The 25506-nt window shown below is 41.8% G+C and overlaps 1 protein-coding gene across 4 annotated transcripts in view; it reads left to right on the top strand.

The window, feature by feature from the left end:
* FMN1 (formin 1) overlaps positions 1-25506 on the top strand; it is a gene marked incomplete at both ends in the record, with an annotated part of 316637 nt that overhangs the window by 243502 nt on the left and 47629 nt on the right. For all 4 annotated transcript variants that reach the window (XM_080931171.1, XM_080931172.1, XM_080931173.1 and 1 more), the window contains one exon: positions 6409-6501. In XM_080931171.1, coding sequence (XP_080787297.1) covers positions 6409-6501 — 93 coding nt within the window. The remainder of the gene's footprint in view (positions 1-6408; positions 6502-25506) is intronic.

Here is a 25506-nt window from a genome sequence, read left to right on the forward strand (position 1 = left end):
AGGTAAAGGAGAGCATCAATAGAACAAACCAGAAACCTACAGATTGGGAAAGGATCTTCACCAACCCTACATCCAACAGAGGGCTATTATAAACAATTTATAACAAGACACAAAACTCAAGAAATTATACACTAACAATCCAAATAACTCAATTAAAAATTGGGGTGTAGAAGTAAACAGAGAGTTCTCAACAGAGGAATCTCAAATAGCCGAACAGCTCATAAAGAAGTGTTCAGTGAAGTGCAAACAACCCTAAGATTCTATCTTATACCCCCAGAATGGCTAATATCAAACACTCAAAGGACAGCACATGCTGGTGAGGATGTGGAGCAAGGGGAACACTCCTTCATTGCTGGTGGGAGTGCAAACCTGTAAAACCACTTTGGAAATCATTTTGTTGGATTTTCAGAAGACTGAGAATAGTTCTAGCTCAAGACCCAGCTAATCCTCTCCTGGCCACGCCCAGCTATACTAAAGGAACACTTGCTATGAACATAGCATTGCAGCTTTATTCATAACAGTCAGAAGCTGGAAACAACATAAATTCCCCTCAACTGAAGAGTAGATGAAGAAGATGTAGGGCATCTATGGAATAGATTATTATTCAGCTATTAAGAACAAAGACATCATGAATTTTGCAGGTAAATGGATAAAAATTGAGAATGTCATTCTGAGTGAGGTAACCCGGAGTGTTGCTGCTAACCAAAGTAAGATGTTTGCATCTTACTATATTGGGAATGATGAAGCTAATAGTTCAGGTCAAAGCTGGCATCCTTAAAAAGTATAGGTTGAGCTATTATCCAGGTTTTGATTTCTCACTACACTTTTTTTTAAATTTAAAAAGTGGTCACATTTTAACAAAGCCCATACATACATGTATTGCTTGATATGTGAAAAACATGAGAAGGATACTGTGCGTGCTGTTAATAACTCTGACAGTAGAAACTGTACATGTAACCATTACTATGGGCTGTGTAAGAAGGGTCAGCGACTCACTCCCTACAGGGGAAAGACACTAGTCCAGTTCTCTCGCTGACATCTCTCCAGTATCTGATCCAATTTTCTACACATCATAGGTGTCCAGCTATTTATTTGCTGAGTAGATGAATTTATTCAAGGAATTCCTTTGTAATGAACTCCTTCACCAAGTATCAGACATTTTTTTACAATCTGGCTCTGATTTCTCCTTCTCACCTAAAACCCACCAATACAACACAAAATGTCTATAAGCAAACAGAGCAAACAGTTTGATATGTTCCTATGACAGTCTTCAGTGCTGGTTTTTTTTTTTTTTTTTTATCATGGAGCTTGTGGCAAAGACACATCTTACAACTCTTAAGGATAAATAGAACTCACCCAGAATCATGGAAGCATGGGAGTTAGGCAAGCAGAGAGAAGACAATTCCAGATTCCAAAAAGCATAAGTTCTGCATACAGTGTATTTTAGCTTTGCAAAGTCCTGATACAATCCTCAGCAATGCAACACACACACACACACACACACACACACACACACACACCACAGTCTGACTTGAGTTCATACGGCAGTATTACAGTAATTAATAGAATTTTCCGTTTGGTACAAAACACATATGATTCTGACCAACTGTATCAGAGTTGCCTCTGTGTACTTTTGACATACATTTGCTTTTTTAAAGTGCCTCAGTGAAATTTACTTGTAGGGGTCAAAAGCCAAAAATAGATAACCATCGATCTGGTCTTAGAAACTTGATGTCTGAAATCTTAAAACATCCAAGATCAAAGGTTTTTTTTTTTTTCACTGCAAAAAGTCCCACTTGCTTAGCCTTTAAATGAATGTCTGATTTAGTTGTTCTCAGTTACCCCATCACGCGTCCGTTTATACTTCCCTGTTATTCCTACTTATTAGTAGTTAACTTTAGAAACTAATGTCTTTTACAGTTGAAAGTTTTACAGAGAGAAAAGAAGACAGGCTTGGTTTTAATGTTGGAGGTCCTGGCACAGACTGTGCTTAAGGCAACTTTGGTGGTCTGGCAAGACTGTCTGTCTAGTAAGTAGTCTTCTAGTTGGACAATGAGTGGTATTTACGGATTCGTCCATGACCCCTCTTCTTTGTGCCCCTCCAGTCTCCAGTGTCATCATTAATTAGTCTTTGGTCTCCCATTTGTCTGTTAGAAAGCGTCTTGGGTAAGCCAAGTTAATAAATTGGAGTGTGTGAGCTGCTGACCACCGGAACATGCAACCGTGCAGGGGCAGTTGGAGGGCAGCCTTCTCCTTTGATCCTGTGGAGAAGTTTAATTCCAGCAGGTCGCACGGGAGTCCCAGCCTGGTGGGGCACAGAGGGGTCCTCTGAGTACACCCATGGGGCTGCTGTCATTTGTCCTGGCTTTACTTTCTAATTTCTAAAACAGAGGATTTCAAGATGCAAAGAATGATCTCACAAGTTTTCTCCGCTTTCAAGAGAATTTGCCATCATTCTTGAGTGGATTCTCAGTATGTGCTAGGATCTCAGCCAGGGGTTGAAAGGCATTACTCCTACCTTCTAGACGGGAGTCCTCTGAAGTGATGGAGCACCCAGCTTCTTCAGTGTCCAGTCCCCAGCCTTCACCCTGTAGCCCTTCTGATGTGAAATGTTTTCTGACCAGTTTTACTAGGTCATCAAAATAACACACAATAGTTCAGTTTGCTAATGCCATGAGCTCTGAAAACTGCTTCTATGCATTACCTCATGTCATGCAGAAAGAAAGGGGCCGTCATTTGCAGATAAGACTGAAAGCCACAGCCCACCTGAGCCCAGGGAAGTCTTGGTTCAAGCACAGAGTAACATGGTCCATAAACTTTGAACAGTTTTATGGCCATCCCATTTGTCACTGCTATTAGGACAAAAGAAGTGCTACAAAAACCAGGATTTTTTCCATTTCAGAAATTGAAGCCTTGCTTTATCGATAATGGACCCAAGCTCTTTTCACTTTGCTTTTAAAAAAGTAACCTTTGCCAGACATGGCTGCACATACCTTTAGTCTCAACACTTGGGATGTAGAGTCAGGCAGATCTCTGTGATTTCCAGGCCAGTCTGGTCTACAAAGTAAATTTTAGAAGAGCCAGGGCTCTTACACAGAAAAATCCTATCTCCAAAAACCAAAAGAGAGGGGGGGGGGGGAAAGGGAAAAGGAAAAGTGGAAAAAAAGAGGGGGGTAACCCTGAAGGAATCACCCACATTTTCTGTTACTTGTCATTTCTAAATTGATAACATGACATAGTATTTGTGCTCACAAAAATAGTTCTAAAAATAGTTACTGGAACTTGAATACCACTGAGAGTTTTTAATTCAGATAATCAGTGATTTATACTATGAGAAATTGTATAGCTTTGTGTATACTCAGAGTCATAACTTACAATCAGGAGAAAAGCTTGTCATTATCAAATGATGATTCAAAGCAGAAATCACTCAAAGGTTATGAGACTGGTCTGTATGCCTGGTCGGTATGATCATCTCTGTGGGAAGCAGTGCAGTGGTCAGAAAAGTTCACTGAGCCAGGGGCTGGCAAGGTGACTAAGCCAATGAAGCACTTGCCAGATAAGCATGAGGACCTAAGCTTAGCTCATGAGCACCCATGTTGAAGCCATGCATGACAGTATTGGCCTGGAGACCCAGTGCTCAGAGAAGCAAGGACAGTCAGATGCCAGGGTCTGCCTGGCAAGTCATTGGTTGAGGGAGGAACCCTGTCTCAAAAATTAAGGCAGAGAATGAAAAGAAGATAACCAGTGTCGTCCTTTGCCTTTCATGCACACACATTCAGACACGCATGCACTCATACATGCACATTCAGAGTAAACATGTGCACACATATAACATACACACACACACACACACACACACACACACACATGAAAGAGTCTGTTAGATACAGTAATCCCTTTTAGGTGGACTTGGGACCAGCCATTATGATGATGCTCTCACGATTTAGCCCTGCCCTGTCATCCAGTTCTGTTTGTCCCACCTTGAAAATGTGTCCCAGCTCTGTCTGTCCCCTCCCCCGTTTTTCTCCGTCCTCTGGCATTGCTCAAGCTCAAAGAACTTCTGTTTCACTGCTTCATGAGGAGAATAATGACATCGGGAGGAATGTTTACCATTGGCCAGATGGTTTGTCTACTTGGAAAACAGGAAAGAGAAACCTGAGACTAGTAGAAAAGCTCTAGAGTACTTTTAATAGAGAAGACCAAAAGCACTTTCACAGAAAGGTAAAGATGCTCAAACAAGTGTGCTCTTTGTTTGTTTTTACAACTTGCACATTCATTTGTTCTGCGGCCATGTGTGCGCGTACATCCAGAGACCAAAGAACAACTTTTGGGGTTGGTTCTGTCCTACTACCATGGGAGCCCAGGTATCAAACTCGGGGCAATGGGCATGAGCCAAGCGGCCTAATGCATTGGGCCCCAGAAACAAGTATTTTGGAAAGGTTTGGCCGCTTTTGAGGAAACTGTTCTTCATTTGTTCCAAGACAGGAATTGTATTTGTCACCTTGGTGACTAGCACTGGGACAGTTGTAGTAGTAGATGTTCTAAGAAAGCTCTAGCCAGAGGTCCTAGAAAACAGCAGTGCTGGTGGAGCCTGAAGCTGGGTACTCCTGGACTGGGGTCTAGTGGCCCCAAGCTATGGCGACTGCTTAGAACCTTGTGGGTGTGTGTTAGGAAAGAACACAAGACCCCTCAGTCATGTTCCCATCATCTTCTCCTGACACAGTTTGAGAGCATAGAAATCTGGTTGCCAATACGGCAAATGAAAAGTGTCCACTCCCTCATCTGATCATCTGATATCAGCGCTTGAGAGACTGAACCAGAGTTCAAGGCAAGACCCTCCCAAACAGAAAAGGTCTGGAGACTATTTGCAGTGTAGACTGAGTCACTCTGCTTGTTTAAAAAAAAAAAAAAGCCACCGAATGGCTGGGTATGAAGTTTCTGATGTAAATAAAAGTCCCTCCCCAACTGCTCAATTCCAAAATGCCTTTCTTTTGTGTTTATAGAGTCTTTTAAGATGTAAAGTAGACATTTCTCTACGCTTCTCCCCTCCTTAAGACAGAATTCTATATGGTACCAGGCCAGACTGGAGCACTTCGTGTATCTTAGGTGACCCTACACTCAAGTCTCATCTGCTCCAAGCACTCTGCGGGTGTACACTATACACATAGCTGTTTCTCTGTTTCATTTTAACTAGGTAGCATGATATGCTTATGATAAAAATCCAAGGGTTTAATTTGGTTTCCTAGACAAGGGTTTATCAGTAATTTCCAGCCATGACCAATAAATAGATGAATTCACTGGCCAGAAGCTTATAGAGCACATAGGAAGGTGTTTTTTGTCGGAGATGACCACTCTTCTTCTGTGTAACTCAATCTGGTTCGAGGCGACCTGATTATCAGAGGAGCAATTGTCTGAAGCAGATCTAGTGAAAGCATTCATGTGTTAATGAAGCTAGAGGTGAGCGATGTGAGGTCAAAGGGCCCTCTACAGTACAGTTGGAAGAGTGGGCAGGTTATTTTGAAAGGTTGGTCTTGAAAAATGGAGGGCATCCAATTACTTTCTGAGAGTAACTCAGGTCCCTCCACCTTTTCCTCATTGGTCAAGCCGTCGGGACGGGGACTCAATCTTAGCCATCATCTGCCACTTATATTTCTCCATTTCTCTGGCAAAGCCTGCAGGTGGGTTTATTTCTACACTTCGTATCCTATTTATTTTAGTCTTTTCAGGTGGGTTTAAACGCCCCAAGTCTGCCGATCACTAGGCCAGTTTGGCTGTTAATACTTTTCTCCTCTGAGCTTGTAGTTTGGGTGAGAAGAGATGGATTTGGAGGTAGCAGCTGGGGGGAGGGGAGGGGGTTTGGTGTTTTCTGCCCCGTTCAATGTGGCAGCACTTATGCTGACTTTCAGCACATTCATCTTGAAAGTGGACCTTTGTTTGAGTAAAGGGCTTGAAGAGCACATACAATGCTTCCTAAACCGAACTAAGCATGAACCGAACTAAGCATGAATCATCAAGACTCTCTCACCTGATGGTTCCAGGCAATTTAGATTTGTGGGAACTTGGGTAAAATCTCTTTCAGTCTTGGATCAAAGATGGACAGGGACCTTCATTCCCTGGGATCAGTCCTTAAGTACGCCCATCCCCCATTATGAGGAACAGCAACAATAAAAAAAGAACAGAATACTTTGCCTGGGACAAATCAAAGATCTTTTTCTGAATGGCTAAAAGGAAAATTGAAGGCTGCACATATCTCTGTTCCAAAAGAGGTGTAATCTGTGCTCTTTTCCCCCATGGAGTTTGGTTAAACTGACGGACAAGGAATCCATACAGTTAATAATGAAACACAGTGCCCAAGCAGGCCCTCAGCAAGTATGTCTTCTTAAGTCTAATCTACACCTCTCTTTGCAGCAAGCGAGCAACAGATGAAGCTGGTGTGCAAGGAGTCCCCAAGGGAATACCTGCAGCCTTTCAAGGATAAGCTGGAGGAGTTCTTCAAGAAAGGTAGGAGGCTTCTCATGTGTACATCAAGGATTCTCTTCTTCTTGAGCTCCCCCACCCCTCACCCCTCATTGCCACTTACTTGGCTGGGTCCATAGTCCACTGGTCCATTGTCCAATCCACGGTGGTTTCATCCTTAGTTTAGATTGAGCTGTCCTGTAGCTTCTATGTCACCTTGTCAGAACATTTCATCTTTTAAATCATTCACTGTTTGTTATCCCTGCTTTTGAAATATTTCGAGGGTAAACATTCCTGTCTCTTCTGGACCGTAGGTGTCCTTGATACATGTTAACTGAACACAGTATGTACATGTAAGGCTTACATAGTCCTGTAGCTCAGGTTGATAGTCACCCCTGACAGGTCGATGCGGATTGTACTCCTGGTCTCAGGAGCATGGCAACTTGGGATTCGAAATCTGTGGCTGTTTGTTGGGTTGCTCTTTTCCATTCCTTAACAGAGAGGCAAACTGGGGCCTAGTGAATGTCATCATCCTACTGCTTGGCACCCACTGGTTCTTTGGGATACCCAGAAGATCCAGCACTTACCCAGAAACCTTTGCAGGTTCTATACCTTCCTCCATAATTTTGGGAGAACTAAAACATTTTTATTGATCAGGGTTAGTGACCATGAAATCACAATGCTTCTATGTATTTCCCCTTTTAATTTCCCAAATTCAGTTTAAAATTCAAAAGAAAACTAAGTGTGGGAATTTTGAAGGAAGCTCTCTTCTTTACTAGAAAGCCAGGGGAAACGCATACAGGGACCGCTGGGGACGTTTCAACATGCCGTTTCCATTACCAAGCAAGGCCACATGATACCGCACCATCAAAAGGCTGTTAAGTTGGGGCAATTGACAAAGTATGGCCAAACCACCCTGGAAATTAGCAGAGACATTTTCAGTCTCTGAGTCACAGGATCTCCATTCCAGCTGCTCTCTCTGTGCAGAGATCTCTGTTCTTTTCTCTCTACAAGACCTTGTTTCCATGAAGGCAGAAGGCAGAATCACTCTTGTCGAACCTCATGTTTGATGAGGGTAATGGGTCAGGCACAGTACCATCTAGAGAGCAAACAGGGACACAAACGTTTTGTCCTGTGTGACTGTGAATAGGTATGTTTTTTTTCTTAATGTGATTCATCAAGGTAACTTTGTTGCTTTATGTGCTATGCCATAAATACATAACCCATGAAGCTTCCATAATTGGAAAATACTTTCTATTTGTTACCCCTAATTTATGACTGCTTCTTTTCACATATGTACACTGAACTTGAAATGAGGTACATATGGCTTAGATTCTATACTTTTAAATTTTTCTATTCATCTATTGGTAGAAAATTCCAAAATATAATATATATAGATTGAAGTTTTATCCACCTGCTTATCTTAATGGGCTTAAATTTTAAAAGAGCCAGTATCTTGATACATTGAAAATTCTATTACTTTGATGAAAAAAAGGCAAATATGAATAGGTTAGAACCTCGAAAACCTTTCATGCTTCGGAAATTTGCTAAGTTCCTCAGCTCAAGGAAGGGAGCCCTAAAGTAGTTCTTGAGAATTTCAGCGTTTTTCCCCAAGTATTTTGACTATATGGACCCAAGCCCCAGCTCCACCCGTGTTCATTCTCTTCATGCTCACTTTCCCATTTAACTTTCGAATTTTCTTTCTTCTAAAAAAGAAAAACCCATTGGGTGCAGTTTGACTAACTATACTTAGGAGTGGGACTTGACATACTACATTATGCCATTAAAGAAAATTGATTCTCTCCCAATAACTATCAAATGCCAATAACTCCTCAGCTATTCATGAGATGTCAGGCCCACCCCAACCCTCATGCTGGGATTTCGTCTGGCTTGATCTCACACAGTTCTTGAGTGTGTTGTCACATCTATATGAGTTCATGTGTGCAACTTCCCTGTTGTATTCAGAAACCACTGTTACAGTGTCAAATGAGGCTGGAGTTGTGTAGTTTAATGGTCTGTAACTAAGAGCTACATGACATGTAATGTTACCCTAATATGGTTCAGACCCTGTAACTTTGCTAATTTGCTGAATACACAAATGGGAATATCTCTTGATTATGATTAGAGCAATAAACAGTAGTTCCTTTGGAAAACAGAAAAGATTTATTTTGGATCAGAGTTTCGGAAGTGTGGTTCAGGGTCACTGGGCTCCATTTCCCATAGGCATCATTGTCCATGGGCACCATTGGGCTGTGCATCACAAAGTGAATTTGGGGAGAAAGCAGTATTACTTTTTTTTAAAAGTGTATCTGTTTCTCTGACTAATAGAAAACATAAAATTCTCTGCCACCACAAATATGCATTATTGACCTTGGATAATCACATTTTATGGTGATTTTCATGCGATTTAAGTATAACATTTATCCGATTCCACATTCTCATAATCAGTACCACTGTTACATGTGCTTCTAAGGAAAACACCACTGCTAACCCAGACTTGATGTAGAGCTCATAAACTATCCCCGGGTATCAGAAATGCTGAAATGTGAAATCTCCACCAGTCCTAGAGATGATATGATATGTAATATGCCCAATATGACAGAAAACTTAGGAAGGAGAAATTCTTCTCAGACAGGTTAGGAAATGCATTCCGGGCAGAGGGGACACAGAAAACCTTTAATAAAAATCAAAGATGGAATATGTTTAGGAAGTGGATAAGACTAGGAGTGACCAAATCATAGGCTTTATGTGAAGAATGCAAGACCTGTAAGGAGAAGGAGACCACCACAGGACCTGATGAGAAACCTGCTTCATGTTATAGACAGCAGACAATGGTGAAGAATTACTGTGTACAGGAATGGCAAATGCAGAAACACGTTATAATTATCAGTGATATGAAGTTAACTGGAGGAGCAAAAGACCCAAAAAGAACTTGAGTCAAAACAGTAGTGGTGGAAGCAAGGAAGAAGGGGGGAGGGGAGGGAGGGGAGGGGAGGACAGGCAGGCAGGAAGGACTCTAGGAGTTGTGTTAGGAGCATTGCAAGGATAGAGCAAAACATGAGGACAAAGCCCCCTCCTTTTTTTTTTTTTTTTTTTTTTTCTTTTTCTATTTTGGCCTGGACAACTGGCTAGATCCTTAAGAGGAAGACAGTGAAATAAACCTTGGACACAATACCTTCGCCATGCATGTGTGGCACACGGGTAGAGGTGCTGTGTTTCTGGGAGAACGCTGCCTGATACCGAAACATGATGCTACCGTCTAGAGCTCAAGAAATCTGTGACTGAGTTACGAAGAAAATTAAATGTATATATATATATATATATATATATATATATATATGTTTCAAGAAGTTTACAAGTTTATGTTGGACCACACTCACGGCCATCCTTAGCTGCCTGTGGCTGCAAGCGGTTCAAGAAGGTAGCAGTTAATGACAAACGAGTGGGTGTGAAGGCAAGATGTAGAATGAAAAGATCCCACTGAGTATCAGAGCAGCTGAGTGTAGGGTCCTATTAGAAGCGTAATTGAGAAAGAACGAACGCTGTGACAAGAGCCTGCTTGGAGTGTGTAGCAAGAGAGTTAGTTTTCTGTTAGGGGTCTTCTCGCTCAGAAAATATTGAGCAATTAGGGTTTGAGTGTTTGGGGTTTTCTTTTGTGCCTGAGAAGTCACATGTCTTGTGACTCGGTTGATTCATGAACAGAGTTATTTGTATATGAGCAGCAGTTCAGCTCTTGTAATTTTCCATTTGTAAGTCACATCCTGTTACCACACTCCAGCGAGATGATGTGTGTGCCTTGATCATCCTTCCTTTCTCAGAACACTCCTAAATAACATTGACAAAGCCATGGTACTTATTGTCAACTGATTTTCATTTCCTGAGCTAAACAGAAAGAACTTTTAATGGCACCTTTCTGGGTTTCGATCCCTGTGGCGTCTAAACCTTTTCCCCTCCTCTTCCACAGTAGGCTCTTGTGGATGCCAATTTACAGTGCAGGTCTGAGCAATCTTGTGCAGCCATTTGTTTGTCTTGCTGGAGCTTGCACTTTCCCACCCTCAGATCAAACATGGCCAATAATGATATGGCCTTCAGAACCATGATGCTCACATTAAAAGTCCCCATAAACATAGCAGGGATCCTATAATTGAAAGAAACCACAAAGCAACTGATTTGATCCTAAGTCTAGATCTTATAGGTGGTCTTTCCTTGCTGTTAAATTGGCCGTTTGTATTTATGGCTTCGGCAGGGAAGGCTGTAACTAAAACTGGCCCTAATTCCAGCACCCTCCCACACTTGGTCTTCTCTCACATTCTGTTACCCATGGATGGTGATAAATTTCAACCTGACTCTGAATGAATAACTAGTTCTGCTTCCTGTGTGGTTATTTGGACAGATAAGATACTACTACTTACTACTACTACTACTACTGCTACTATTACTAAATAATACAAAAAACCCCAATGATTTTACCAAGTTAAACAAAATTTTACCAAGTAAAAGTAAGTCTGATTGGCCACACTGAAGGCACGCAGTTCCAATATACAAGTGGATAAATATTCCACACTAGCAGAGACTCTGGCTGTTGGACCCTATTTGCTTTTTACTTTCTCTGAGCCTGTAACGCAGCCTCAGCCTGACCTATGACACATAGTTATCACTGTCTGTGAACAAACACCCTGAACTGGGTGAAGTCTCTAGAGGGTGTGTATTTTCACCTCTGTGGCTTTCTTGTTTAAACCCTTTCAGAATCAGAGAATCCTGATGGGATCTGGCAAGAGATATTTTCAGCCTATAATTCACAGTGCTGGCTAACCAGACCTAATCTCTTCCCTATAAAAATACCTTTGTTGATATATACATCTAATAAGTTATTTCGTAAAGTCTTTAAGTCAAATCACATTGACAAGGGCGATAACTGAACCTGAAAGCAGAACACAGCAAACTACAGTTAGCCTCGTCGTTTCGACTTCAAGACCATGGAAGTAAAGCTGTGTCACAGTTTTCAGGGGTTGTGACCTGGTGTGTGGCCTCTGAAAGGAAGGAAGCTTCCCTCAGCACATGGAGGAAGGGAGAGGGACTGGACCAATGTATGTGACTCCAGAGCTAGGGTATGTACTGCTGAGTCTCAGTACAATTGAAGAAGGCTGGGTCAGGTGTTATCATGCAGCAAGACTGTCACATGTCATGAGTGTTTGGAAAGTAGAAAAAGCCACTCAAATGCTTTTTCATCGGGCTTTCATCTGAAGAGCTGAGTTTGTATCTTTTCATTCACTAATGTACGATTTGAACCAATTAGATCGCTCAGCAGGTAAAGTGACTTTTCACACACAGGTGTGCTCTCTCTATCTCTCTCATATACCTGTGTGTGTATGTACTTAAATTATTCAGAGAGTTTATATATATATATATATATATATATATATATATATATATATCCCCTGAAAAAAATTATTTTTCTTTCTTGTCTTCCTACTCCCTATCTCCTCTCCCCCCCCCCCACACCTTATACCACCTTCTCTCCACCCTGCCATCTTTAATTCACTGTCTGTGTAAAATCCAGGCATCCACTTGGCTTTCAGTAGCTCTAGTTCTTTTTTTTTATTCATATTCAGCTGTCAAAAGAAAAATTTCTAAATCTTAGATGCCTTTGGGAAAAAAAGTAAAGAAGTCCATAGACAAATTTCACCAGTTATAAAATTCTATATAAGCTACTAGTCCATGACCAAATAGAAATAATTCCCAGAATGTGAAGATAGTTAGACACCTGGACATCAAATTACAGTTTCGTTCACTATCAACAGATCCAAGAGGAACAGTCACATGATGACTGCTTAGGATTTGGTGGTAAATTGCACTGTATATTACAAAATACACTATGCATTCTTCATTTAAAATGCTTAACAAAGCATTAAGTAATGTGCACTTCCTTGTTATAATAAAAAAAAATTGTAGTAGCCCCAAATCTGTACCCTTTACCACAGACAAAATTCTAACTTAACTACAATAAAAGAGTTCCCCAGCATTGAACATTGAAAGAACACATAATTATGGCAATTGTATAAACTTCTCATTAAACATAGGAAAAAATTCCACTCTTAAGATAGAAGACATGCAAAGTATATTACACTGAAATCTCATTTTCCATTCATTAGATTAGCAAAATTACAAAAGTTTGAAGGCAGAATATCTTGGCTTTGTAGTGAGATGTCATTCTGAGACATTGCTTTGTTACAGTCCGTTTGGAGTTCAGTTTATCAAATGGCAGCCTCCGCTAAAGTCTAGTTTGTGCTTCTCGAAGGAAGGTATGTCATGCTGACGTGGGAATGATGCTATCCATATTACCGTGGGTCTTCCTACCTCCCTTAACCTAATAGTGTAATCCCTTACAGATGCACCCACAGAGGTTCATTCAATGATTTCAGACCCTGTAGTCACAAGGCGACAGTCAATATTAATCAGCAGAGTATTTTACCTCTTACCTTTTCTTCCCGGTTACCAAAGTCTGGGTCTCTATTTCTAGCTACCTCCTTTACTTTCTGTTACAGGACTGCATTGGAATCAATACACTGATTCCAGGGCAAGACAAGGGATCTGTATCCTAAGTTACCCTAACACACAGTATTTTCCATGCCTAACCACAAAGGAAGACCAAATATCATTTTTATGTCTAAAGACTATAAAGAATATAAATACAACTGACAAATAGAAATAAATATAATAAATATAAATAAGTTAGAATCTGATCTATTAAGTAGGTGTTTGCATTTCAAACCTTAAAAAAAAAAATCTAATTTGCCGAGCATGGAGGAGCAGTCTTTAATTCCAGCACTCAGGAGGCAGAAGTAGACAAATCCTTGGGTATGAGGCTAGCCTGGTCTACATAATAAGTTTCAGAACAACTAGGGTTGCATAATGAAATTCTACCTTAAAAAGGAGACAAAGAAAAGAAAGAGGGAAAGAAAAAGAACAAAAAAATCTATAATTCTGAGTTGTTTTTTTTTTTCTTTTTTAATAAAACAGGGTTTCATTGTAGCACAGGTTAGCCTCAAACTGACCATGTAGCCAAGAATCACCTTGAACTCCTGACCCTCCTGCTTCTACCTCTGTATTAGGTATTGGCTCTTTGACTCCAATTATTGAAAGACAGTCCTTTGCCTCTGACTTTAAGCATTTTCTTAGAACTCCCCACCAATGAGAGATAGCGGTTGACGATGCAGTTTGGACAGACATCAAGTAAATCCTGTTAACTGTTCTAAGATCTCCTGTGAAGCCACAGAAACTTAGACACACAGGGTCACATGCACCCATGTCCCCAGCCCTCCAAGTGTGTGAGAACAGATGCTTTCAATGCTTTGTTGGAACAAAGACGAAAGCATAAATTTGTTACAGGCTTGAGCCAGCCCTTGAGTCATGTAAGCATTAATGAATTGCTAAGATCCAGCTCACGGTGGAAGTTTTGAGTGTCTCTTCATTTCTTTTCCTCATGGGAAAATTCAAGGTCCTATGATTACCATTGCTTTTATTCAGATGAAGTAGAAGGTGGGGAGAAGTGAGTGGGCCTTTCTTTCTGTGTGTCCACCTTCATATACACTGTGGGTACTCCCTTTCCACATGTCACCGCGTTCTTTAGGGAAAACTATAAATGCATTAAGTTGTATTTCCCTGAGACTGAGTTTTATTGCCCCATGAAGTTGTAATCATTACATTCAGCTACAATCTCCTAATTTACTTTTCCTGTCATAACCTTATATGCACTTTTAAGTTAAATTTTTAATGCAGTTATTTCTTTTAAAAAATAATGCATCTTCATGCTCATATACCTCAGTTTGAGATTATTAAGTGAAAGGCACTGAAACCTAGGCTTACAGTATACTATGGTTAACTGCAGACACTATAAAGTGTGCCTGTGAGTGTGTGAGTGTGTGTGTGTGTGTGTGTGTGTGTGTGTGTGTGTGTGTGTGTGTGTGTTTTGAATGAAGTGGAGGAATCGCTGTACTTCAAGTTAGAAGACCTTGTACTGAGCACTGACCTTATCACTTCCTGTCCCCAAGTCTCTGTTCAGAGTTATAAACACCTCTGAAAATGCAGGTTTCGCATTACTAAAGTGTCACCAGGAAGAACAAACTGGGGTAGCACACACACACATGAAATCACCATATAAACCCTAATACCTGGATGAGGCAAAGGTTAGGTTAGAACATCACTGGCTCCCACTGGCAGCCTCGTTGGGAGGGTTTAGGCTTTGGTGAGGAGTGGTAGTGGAGGTGTGTTCAACGGCTGAAGTGTATTTCGTCACTGCAACACTGCAGCCTGCAGCCATCTGTTGAGCCTGCTTTTATCATCTCTCATGTTCCAGACAAGGAAACTGAGTCTGAGGGGATTGGTAACTTGCTTTGCATCAGTATGACCTCATCCCCTGGGTTATTCTGTGCCATACCAATAACTCATTTTCCCTCTGTGCCAAGACTATTGTGGGTAAAAGAGACATTCTACACCTCACCCAATGACATAGCAAAGAATCGGAGACTTGCTATATAACCTAGGGTAATCCCTTTCTGGAAATCCCAATTAAATTAAAGGAAATTATCTTCCTAACAGTAGCAAACACATATCAATGGTGATTCTAAACGGGGTAGAGGGTGATAAACATCTACTTATGTTGTGGAATTAGTAATCGGTTCTGCATCTTGCATAATAGTTGTTTTTCTGATAAATTACACCAAGTAATCGTTGGCCCAGCCACCACTTCCCCTTTGGATTCTCACCAACTGCGAGGAGGTTTTCCTTTTGTTTTGTTTCTTTGTTTTTCATTTCAAGATTTTTTTTATTCACAATTTAAAAAAAAATTAAATTACAGTACAACTGTATCACCTTTCCCCCCTCCCTCTCTCCCCTCCAACTGTCTATATATGGGTATATATGGGACGGATACACCCTCTACTCCCTCTCAAGTTGACGGCCTCTTTTTTTAAATTATTATTGTCATACATGTGTGTATGTGTGTACTTGAGCTTAAAATGTGAATCAGCCTGCTGAGCCTGTTTGATATGGCTTGTATGTATGCGGTTGCAGGGCTGACAGCTTGTATGGGATAACCACTTAGGGAGCCCATCCCTGAGAGCCAATTCCCCCTCTTTCTCAGCAGTCATTCATGTTATAGTTCCTTGTCTAAGGATGGAGGCCGCTCTGAAGTTCCCACCTTCTGCATTAGTGTGTCTCTTGGTATTATTATTAGTCAGATCTTGTTTAGGCAGTCATATGGGTGAGCTACCACGTTCGTAGCTTCCCAGTCATTTCTAGGAGACAACCATCTCACTGCAAACTTCCTGGTCCTCCGGCTCTTAGGGTCTTTACAACCTCTCTTCCACCATGTTTCCGAACCTGAGGAGTTGTGTTACATACAGATCTGTCCATTGGAGCTGGGCAGTTGATGTCTGTATTGTGACCAGTTGTGGTTTTCAGTGGTATTCAGTGTCTTCAAAGAGAAGTTTCTTTGATGTGGAGTGAGAGCTACACTTATCGATGAGTATAGAGGTAAGTGTTGCAATTCAGTTAGGGTTATGATGATGACCTCACTAGCCCTAGGTTGGCCAGGTTTCTAGTACCAGGAAATGATTTCCTAACTGAACTGACTTTAATTAGAGAGCTGTTGGTTACCTCCAAGCTATGAGTGCCACAGCTGCATCTTTGGGGATATCTTGCCATGATGGTCACCGTTAGACTCTGTAGGCATCACCAATGGGTAAAACGTTTGATGGTTCTTCCTTGGCAGCTTGAAGAGCTCCTCTGCTAGCTCTCAGGGAAGAGGCTTACAGATTAGATCCAGGTTGGATCTCCAAAGTCCTATGTCGAAAGTTTTCAGTCTCTGAGAGGTAACCAAGGGTAACAGCCATTAGCATACAGTGCTCACTTGGATTACCCTGACCAATAAATGACTTGAATGGAGGTTTCTCAGACCAGATACTGGATTCTTTGTTACTCTCTGGCTGTTGTAGGGAGCATTGTTAACCCAAGCAGAATAAGTTGATTTCTCTCTCTCTCTCTCTCTCTCTCTCTCTCTCTCTCTCTCTCTCTCTCTCTCTCTCTCTCACACACACACACACACACACACACACACACACACACACACACACACGTAGGTAAATATAATAACATGAGTCTTTACTGTTATTTGTATTTCTTTCCCCTCTCTTACTGTAGTGACCTTCCTTTCACTTCCCTAGTTGAAACTCCTCTCTCCTTTTCTCACATCACATGTGGGATGTGTATACTGCTACTTCGCTCTCTAGGCCTCTCCCATGGCCCCCTTTGACTTTCTCAGTTTCTGTGGTCACTCCAGGATGTATATACTCTTTGTCACATCTGAAGATTTGGGACTAAGAACCACAAATGAGAGAGAACAAGTGTCATTTGTCTTTTCAGTGTACTATTGTCTAGTTCCCTTATAGGGTGGGTTTAATGGTTGATTTCAAGCAATTATCACACGGGTCCCCTTGTACTTAGTTATTGTCATTCTTATGATGGAAGACTATGTTGAGAATAAATATCATAACATACATGACTTTTGTAGGTAAAGTACAGTCCTGAAGTTCTCACTTTATTCTCTCAGATTGTTTCTTCTCTGAGTTCATTTTGTTTGAAAAAGATCATGGTAGCACTAGTCAGAGCCCAGGACTGACAGAAGCCTTTAGTCCAGAGCCTGGTTCCATGCATATGAGCCAGTCTGCTCTTACATTCTCAGTCATTTCTCAGAGTCTGAAAGATGCTCAGACTGAGGCTCAGAAAGTCAATGACAGGTTTATTGACCCAGTGGTGTGTTGGGTGATAGCACCAGTTTCTAAAGGTCATTAGAAGACTGTCTTCACTACTGGGAAGAAGTCATGTTTATCTATTGGCCTCTCCTAAAGTTTAGGACAAAAGTAATCTGTGTGATCTGCATTTATCTAGGATACAAAGCTTCCTCTTTGTTAAAATGTGTACCTTGTCATAAATATAAATATATAAACGTGTATATTTATATATAAATATAGTATAAATCAGGTAAGTGAGCATGCACTAAAAAGAAAAGGTGTCAGGAATTTCTGTGATTACTTCTCAACGACAGAGGAGATACACATAATTCCATCAAAGACACCATGCTTTATGGAGCACACACTATGGCTGCCAAAATCCACAACGTCACCACCTAGTGGACCCTAAGCTGAACTGCAAGCACTTGATTCTTGAGCTCCTTTGTGTGAATATCTCCTCTCCATGCTAAAGTGAGAGACCATGACAGTAAACACAAGGAGAATGACCAACGTTAGTTAGTTTTCCTTGATACGTACTGACATCCCCGGCACTCAAGCTCTGCTTCCTAGCACATTGGAGAACGATGAGGATTTACTTTGTCTTTGTTTTCTCTTTTCTTTCTTTTTTAAAACTTACCCTAAAAGATTGTAACCAAAGCCTGAACAACATGGCCATTCCATTCTTTATCTTTATGTTAGCCATTTGAGTTAAGAACAAATCCATCTGAGTGGTAGCTTTGTGCAGACATTTTTATTTGCTTCTGAAAAATAAAAATGCATAGAATAGACCAGAACTATTTTCAACAGAGATAAACAGTTGTCTCACCGTAGGGAGTAAGCACGGCATGTCCCTTCACAGCTTTAGCCACACAAGAGTGCCCAGACTCTTTGGTAGCTCACCCTTTCTCCACCTGAAAAACAGACACCAGGGCCTTTGGTGTCCATTTTTCCATACAACTCCCCCTCCTACCTCAGCATCCACCAAGTCGTTGGCACTCAAATTATTGAAATAATCAACTAGCGGCCTAATGAGCTCATCACAGCATCCCTTTTCCTCGACAAAAATAATGGAATTTGGACTGAGCAATTGTGCTGTAATAATTCGAGAAGGCTTTAATGTGTTCAAGTGCGTCATGTGAAAAGCCACGAAATAGCTATTTGAAATGACTGTTCTTCCCAGAGGGGCTCTATTCTCCCTCAGCATCATCCCTTGAATATCACAATTCTAGATGTGAGTCTGGTGGCCAGCACAGAATGCATGCGTGGTGATCTGCTGTCTTGGTCTTCAGCTTCCTCTGGCATTGGTTCCTGGTTTTGAACTCACGACCGAAGCAATGATTGCAATTTGCCCGAGGGCCAGTGGTAAAGTAGGTTTTAGCATCTGGACAGCAAATAAGGGAGACAGCCCTGGAAAAGACTCAGTGGGTGCTAGCTGTCAAGTCATTGTCTGTTGTATAAACAGTATGATACTATAATGGGAACAATATGATAGTGTAAGGCAAAGAAGATTGACTTTAGAATTATACAAACCTGAGTTCAAATCTCTTGCCAACTTTCTGACTTGGAAAACAGGCTGACATCCTTCATCCCAAGGATAGAGATAATACCAACCTTATATATAAGGACATTGCAACTGTGAAGTCAGCTGAAATGTCTCAACCCTCTGATACAGGGTGTGACAGAATCCTACACACACATACACAGACACACACACAACCCCCCCTCTATCTTTCTCTCTCTGCCTTTGTGTTCCTTTGAGATTTACTTGCATTGCTTAGACAAAGTCAGAATTTCATTTCATCTATGAAATTATACTGACCACGAGTCTTTCCTTTGTCTTATTAAACAGAAGGAATTGTTCAAACTGCTAGTTAAGTACCAGTGTAGTTCTTACTGAGTTCTGGGCACTGCACAAGCATGGGCTGGTTTTGTCTCAGTCCATGGCATGTGCTTCAGTTATTCCTTGCTGTGTTTCCTACTGCTTCAGAACCTAATAGCTCAAAAGAACACTGCACTCTCTTGGGTTGTTCTTCGGGTTGACAAGACTGTTGGCTGTTCATTGCAGCAGGTCTCCTGTGAATTTGGAGTTCTGTGGTAGTTGGAATTTGAATATTCCAAAAGTAGCTTTTCCATACACATATGTGTATCTGCCATGGGTTGGATGGCATGTTTGAAGTTAGAGGGCATCTCTGATACTCTGAGTAACCATTGCATGTCACTTTGGGCTTTCTTTCCCAGTACAGTGGTCTCTAGGTAGCTTACTTTTTCCAAAGCAAATAGCTTTCACTTGCGGTAGAAAACAAAAATGGCCAATGTTTTTTAAATAATAAAAACAAGACATTATGTACTTTTGAAAAAATGCATAATGTAAGCCAACCCATTCTCAACATCCTGAAACAAGAGCATACATGGTCTCTCTTAAGAGATCAGGGGGCATGCAGAGGAGATGGTCATCATGGAGGTAAGCTGTCACCATGGCCAGTCCTTAGAGCACCATCTCTTCAGAGTGGGGCTGATAACGTGGAGGTTCTGACCTGCACTTTGTCCAGCTAGGCTTACAAAGGATACCATCTGTAATTGCCTTGGGAAAGGGGATAGTGCCTTTGGTGATCAATAAATAATCAGATGTGTGTTCTTCTGGTCCTTAGAACTTCTTTAGAAAAAATGCTGTTTCCAGGGAGTGGTACTTTATCTTTCTCCTCAATCTGAAGGAAACTATTTGTTTCTCTGCGTTTCTACATGGGGTAAACCCACAGTTCATAAATCTTAGCTTCACACACCCAGTGCTACAAAGTGACTCACATGTTTGTGACTATTTTTACACATAAGAACCATCATCGTCATCCAGAATATATTTCCCGGGACATTAAGTCCCATATGCCAGAGTTTCTATCACACTTCTGAGACACTGTCTTTGCAGTTGGAATCCTAGGAAATAAGTCCTCTGAGACGCCTGTACTTCTGCACCTGATGTAATAAACTCCTTCCCTTCCTTTCCCAGGGACAAATGGTCTTAAACTACTCTTGTAGGCCCTTTTCTACAACTGTGCAAAAACTCTTATTTTAATATAACTCAAGGTCTGGAAGATGGGAAGGGATGATTGGTGAGAAGGAAAGAAGGAAGAAAAAAAAGCCCAGAGTCATCTTTCCAAGTAGAGACATGAGAGACTAAATGAACAAGTTTAATCTACGCACTCATGACAAACAGTTCTCAAATTAAGTTCTGAATTTAAATATTTTGATATTTTTCAATGATAATGTATTTAAAATTGAGAAGATACTATCTAGGATATTACTAAGCTTTGGGAAACAAAATGAGAAGTTTATTAGCTGTTTCCTATACTCTTCCTTTGATCAAAGTTCCTTTTGTTGGGAGAATTGTGACCTCTGTGGTCTCTGTATGTCCAATTATTGATGACCACCCTGACAGCTGAGGACCAAGACTTCATTCCATCCTAAAAAGGCAGAAATCATCAGAAATTGGCATGGTTGAACTGAAATATGAATCCATAGAATTGAGCAGTTTTCCCCCAGAAGTGCAAAGGGTATTTAGACACATACTTATGAATAGTTTTTGTAGACATAGCAGGAAATTATGATCATGGGGGAATCTGAATGTGTCCTTTGTTCTTAAATTTGTTCTCTCTGTGAGTCTTATAGATAATATTTTTTGTAAGCTGTGAGATATCAGAAAATAATCCTAACCAATTGCACTGTTGCACACAAGCTCTCAAAAGTTCTCTCTGATTGGAGCAGGGCCAGTAGAATGTGTAGAGAGAGTTACGGGCCACTTCCAAATCCATGTTGGAAAAATTCTCAGTTTTTACTTTATATGCCAATTTACTGTTCCTGAAAATATAGATAAGTAACCAGGATGTGGAACTTATATTAAAGTTCATGGATTCTGATTACATGTTCCAGGTGTGTGAGTTTGACACAGCACCTGTCTTAATTTAAAATGATGAATTTATCCCCTTGTGGGAACCTCTCCTCCAGGATCACACCACATATACTCTGATATTAAAATACCATATATCTCTGTGTTACATTTATTTCTCAAAAGTATTGAATGGACAGCATCCAAGAGACGCCTAAGTATGAATGAGCTAGAAAATGTGGCTCTTGCTGGCTCCAGTCTGTGACAGTATAAAGCAAAGGTCAGAAAATTGCCAGGAGATGGGGCGGGACCAACAAACCATCTCTGGAAAAGTGGTCCCCAACCTTCCTAAATCAGTGGTGAGCCTTTGATACATCTCATGTTATGGTGACCCGAAACCATAAAATAATTTTTGCTGCTTTTTTCATAACTGTAATTTTGCTACTGTTATGAGTTATAATATAAACTGGTATTCAGGATATCTGATAGCTGATAGCTGATAGCTGAGCATCAAGGGGTCCCGACCCAGAGGTTGAGAACCACTGATCTAAAGGACCTGAAGAAAGTCAATGGGTGCATACATGGCTACTGTCTGTTTGTATTAAGAGTTTGTTCCTGTGTGTAAATCCCTCTTCAAGCCACAGTTTTGTATAATGGGAAACTTCTACATTGAGTGACTCTCCTTTTTGAATCTACCTTCCAACGGCTAGAGACAGCAGTGCCAGGACCTATTTCCTTCTTTGGAGATCTATCTTACATGCTGTTTGGGCTTGAGGAACTGTGGGCTCCTTCTTTCGGTATTCCTTTCTTTTGTCCAGAATTCCTCAGTGTGCAGTTGCTCTTACCTCCCTGTGGCTGGACGACTGGGAGTCTGTACAGGTTTTGTACATCCCTCATATAGGTGGCCTAAGGATGCTTGTCCTCTCAAGTGTCTCCCCAAGCCTCCCAGCTCCCCTCCCCCACCAAGCAGTGATAAGTGTCATGGCACTTTCCCAAGAGGGTACCTTTGTACACTCAATTCGAAAATGCCGTGCACACTTCCCTGTCTGTAGGCAATGGATTGAGCCAGAAGTGTGCTGCCGGAATGTGCAGGAATTAGGCATACCTACCATGCTGTTACTACCATGAATGTACTGTCACTAAGTTTCTCATGCCAGATAACCACACTGTTCTCACAGTGATCTGGTAAGAACAGATAGCACTCCCTTACCTTTCCTCTTTCCCTCTCACAGCCAGCTCGGCCAGCTCTTCCACTAGCAGAGTCTGAGCCACAATACGCATGCTGCTGGCTAGAGGCTAGAGCACAGTAGGTATAGGTGACAGGTTGGGAAGTCTGGGGCTGCTGAGTTGCAGACCTCAGACTCCCACTCATCCAATTCCACATTTCAGGGCTATCATCTTCCATGCTGGGGGGCTGGTTAACACTAACCAATGCTAAGCTTTCTTCAATGCAACTTATTACACTTCTCCTTACATCCTTAGATGCCTAGAGATAAACATCTGGCTCTTCCTGCCATCAAGTAGCTAGTCCATCGTATGCTTGTAATGTGTTCTGAATGGTTAGAAGCTGTGTGTAAGCCTGTCATCTGTGGCAGCGAGAGATGAGTATTGCCAAGCACAACTATTCTGAGTAGAAATAGATGTGTTTTCCTTCCCTTTGGAGATCAAGGCTTGTTTGTGGCAAACATAACGTCTTACTATGTAGCCCAAACCAGCCTTAAATTTATGATCCTCCTGGTCTTACAGATAATGTCGCTGCTCACTAGAGGACTAGAGTCTTGAACAAATCCTCACAGCCCTGTTTCAGGGACTCTGGTAGGTGCCAGTCATCACTGGCTTCTGCAGATGGTGAAGGAGAAAGGAACTTCCTTATGTTGGACAGTAGAACAGAAGCAGTCTAAAGAGTTACTGATCAGTATCTGTGAGCATGGGATGGTGGCCCTTGGCTTGTAAAGGTCTCTGAAGTGGAGTTGGAAGAGCTTCAAGTCCTGCTCCTGTAAACGGTTGTACAGTGTAGCAAAGTCTAAAACAGTCCAAAAACTGACTGAAACAGAATCAATCTAGTTGCCAAAAATGGGAGGCTGGCTCGGTGTTCATGCATCTGAGTATCTGAAAATGGCCTGACTTTGAGGGGAGGTGACTTCCAGCTCTGTGCCTGAGCGGCAGGGTGGGTGTGTGTGTGGGGGGGGAGGCTAGGATGCAGAAAGCTGTGGAAATAAAGCCTTTGTGGGAGGACAGCTGCTTGCACCAATTTGTGCTTGGCTTTCTGGTCTGAGGCTTTGATCTCAAGGCCCTTTCCCATGAGAGATCTTCCCTTTCCTCACATATGACGACACCCCTCACCCACTATACACACCCCAGTTTGGTCCAGTTTCAAGGGAAATGAGCTGTTTGTCCAGTCACCGTCTCTGGGCTGTATAAACAAGCAGATGGGCAGTCAGCATCCTCCGCTGGCCTTGGACTGCTGTTCTGCTTGCACAAATGGAGACTCATCACTCATTTTTTGGGCTGTAGTCGCACAGGCATGAGATAATGGGGACTTCTCGGCTTTCGAGATTTCTTCATGCTGTTTAGACTTCACTCCATGTCAAACTCCTATTGTTCGACGCAGTTTTGGCAGCAACAGCCAAGGCCACTCCAGTCATTCGGGAAAATAACAATTCAGATTCTGTTGTCTTGATTCCTTTCCCTTGTTACACCAAGTCTTAGCAAGCAGGAAATAGACTGCTCCCCACAGAAGGATTTTTTTTTTTGAAAATACATAAATGATATCTTTTCTTAATTATCCAAACATTAATAAACCTGGACATCTAGCTAAAAGTGGCTTGTTTTGTTTCTCACTTTAAGGGTCTTGGATATTTCAGTGGCTGACCGGTGGTCTGAGAAGGAGGAAAAGAGCAGGAATAGAGAGTTGTCACCCCAGGGCTGCTGTCATTCTTGTCACCTGAGCATTTCAGTGTGGCCACTGTTCTTACAATACCCCCTCCCCCAGGCTTTGTGGAGGGTTCTCCCTAACTGTTCCCATCACCTTAAAACTCAGACCAGCTTTCTACAGCCCCTGGCTGTTGTCAGTGCAAGCTGCCCTGCTGTTCTGCCCTTGATCCCCCTCTAGGCACCTGAATCAGGCTCCCTTGGGTTCCTTTTTTCTTGTCTGCCTGTAATTCTTTTCTTCATTGCTTTAGTTACTCAATCATCTCTGTCTCCTCTCACTGGGTCCTCTCTTCTCTCTCTCTCTCTCTCTCTCTCTCTCTCTCTCTCTCTCTCTCTCTCTCTCTCTGCAGCCAACTTTGTTTTGCATTGCTCTTCATATTTTTTTCAAATAGGATTTCTGTCACCCTGGACACTCTGGTGTGTTCAAACGCCTCCTCCTCCTTCTCCTTCCTCTCCTCCTCTCCCCTCCCTGACCCCCATTGCTTTTCTTTTCATTTTCATTTACTTCCCCAACCCTTCACCTTAGATTCCTAAAACCCCTGAAGTGTTTCAGCCTGGGAGTGTCTCTTGGATGGTGTCACTTTTATGAGGCAAGAGTAGAAGGCATGGTGATCCTGATGAAAGCATCTGCTCATGGGCAAGCAACAGCGAGTACATCCTGTTCTCTGTGACTGGCAACTATAATTTTGGATTTGTTCATTCAGCATTTAGATTGTCTCTTTAAGGCCTAAAGGAAAAATAATGCAAATTCTAGTCTCAGGGACTTACCCATCTTGTTAGCGGTGTTTGCTATCAGTGACCCCCTCAGACCTTAGATTACTCTTTCTCTCAGCTGAAGGCTAACACCGCACTTCCTTGTCCTCTGGCTGTCTGTCCTTTTGCTCTGTAAACACAGCTGAGCTTCTGGGCTTTCTCCCAGAGTTTTGTCTAGCTTGGCTCACCCTCTAGAACATCCGTTCATGGCCTTTATTTCAGTGACTATCAAATTTATATCTCTCGCACATACCTCTCTAGGAAGCCCAGATTTGTATATCCAGCTGCCAGTTAAATACCTCAGACTTGGTATCCCAGACCAAACTCTGATTTCCTCACTTCACCCTTTGGGCCACTACCTGTCATCTGCTCAGCAATGGAAGTGCCCTTCCTTGGAGCGCTAACATCTTGGGAAGTCTTACCCTTTCCGCTCCCCAACACAGCCAGCCCGTTATGTTTCTGTTATCACACTGGCTCAAGCACCATCCTTTCTCACATGCACCCTTGTAGTCATCCTGCTCATCCTAAAAAACTCATTACTCAGATTGTTACTCAGTTTCTAGCGTCCTCTGGCAACTCATCTTTTCAATCCGAAGATCCAGTGTCCAGTAAAACCTGCAAGCCCTGCCCTCAGCTCGGCTGTCTTCAGCTTTCACCCCCACCCCATGCTCCCTGGTCTGCTATAGGACCTCATATTGG

Source organism: Micromys minutus, assembly GCF_963924665.1.
Source record: "Micromys minutus genome assembly, chromosome: 17".
Taxonomy (NCBI): domain Eukaryota; kingdom Metazoa; phylum Chordata; class Mammalia; order Rodentia; family Muridae; genus Micromys; species Micromys minutus.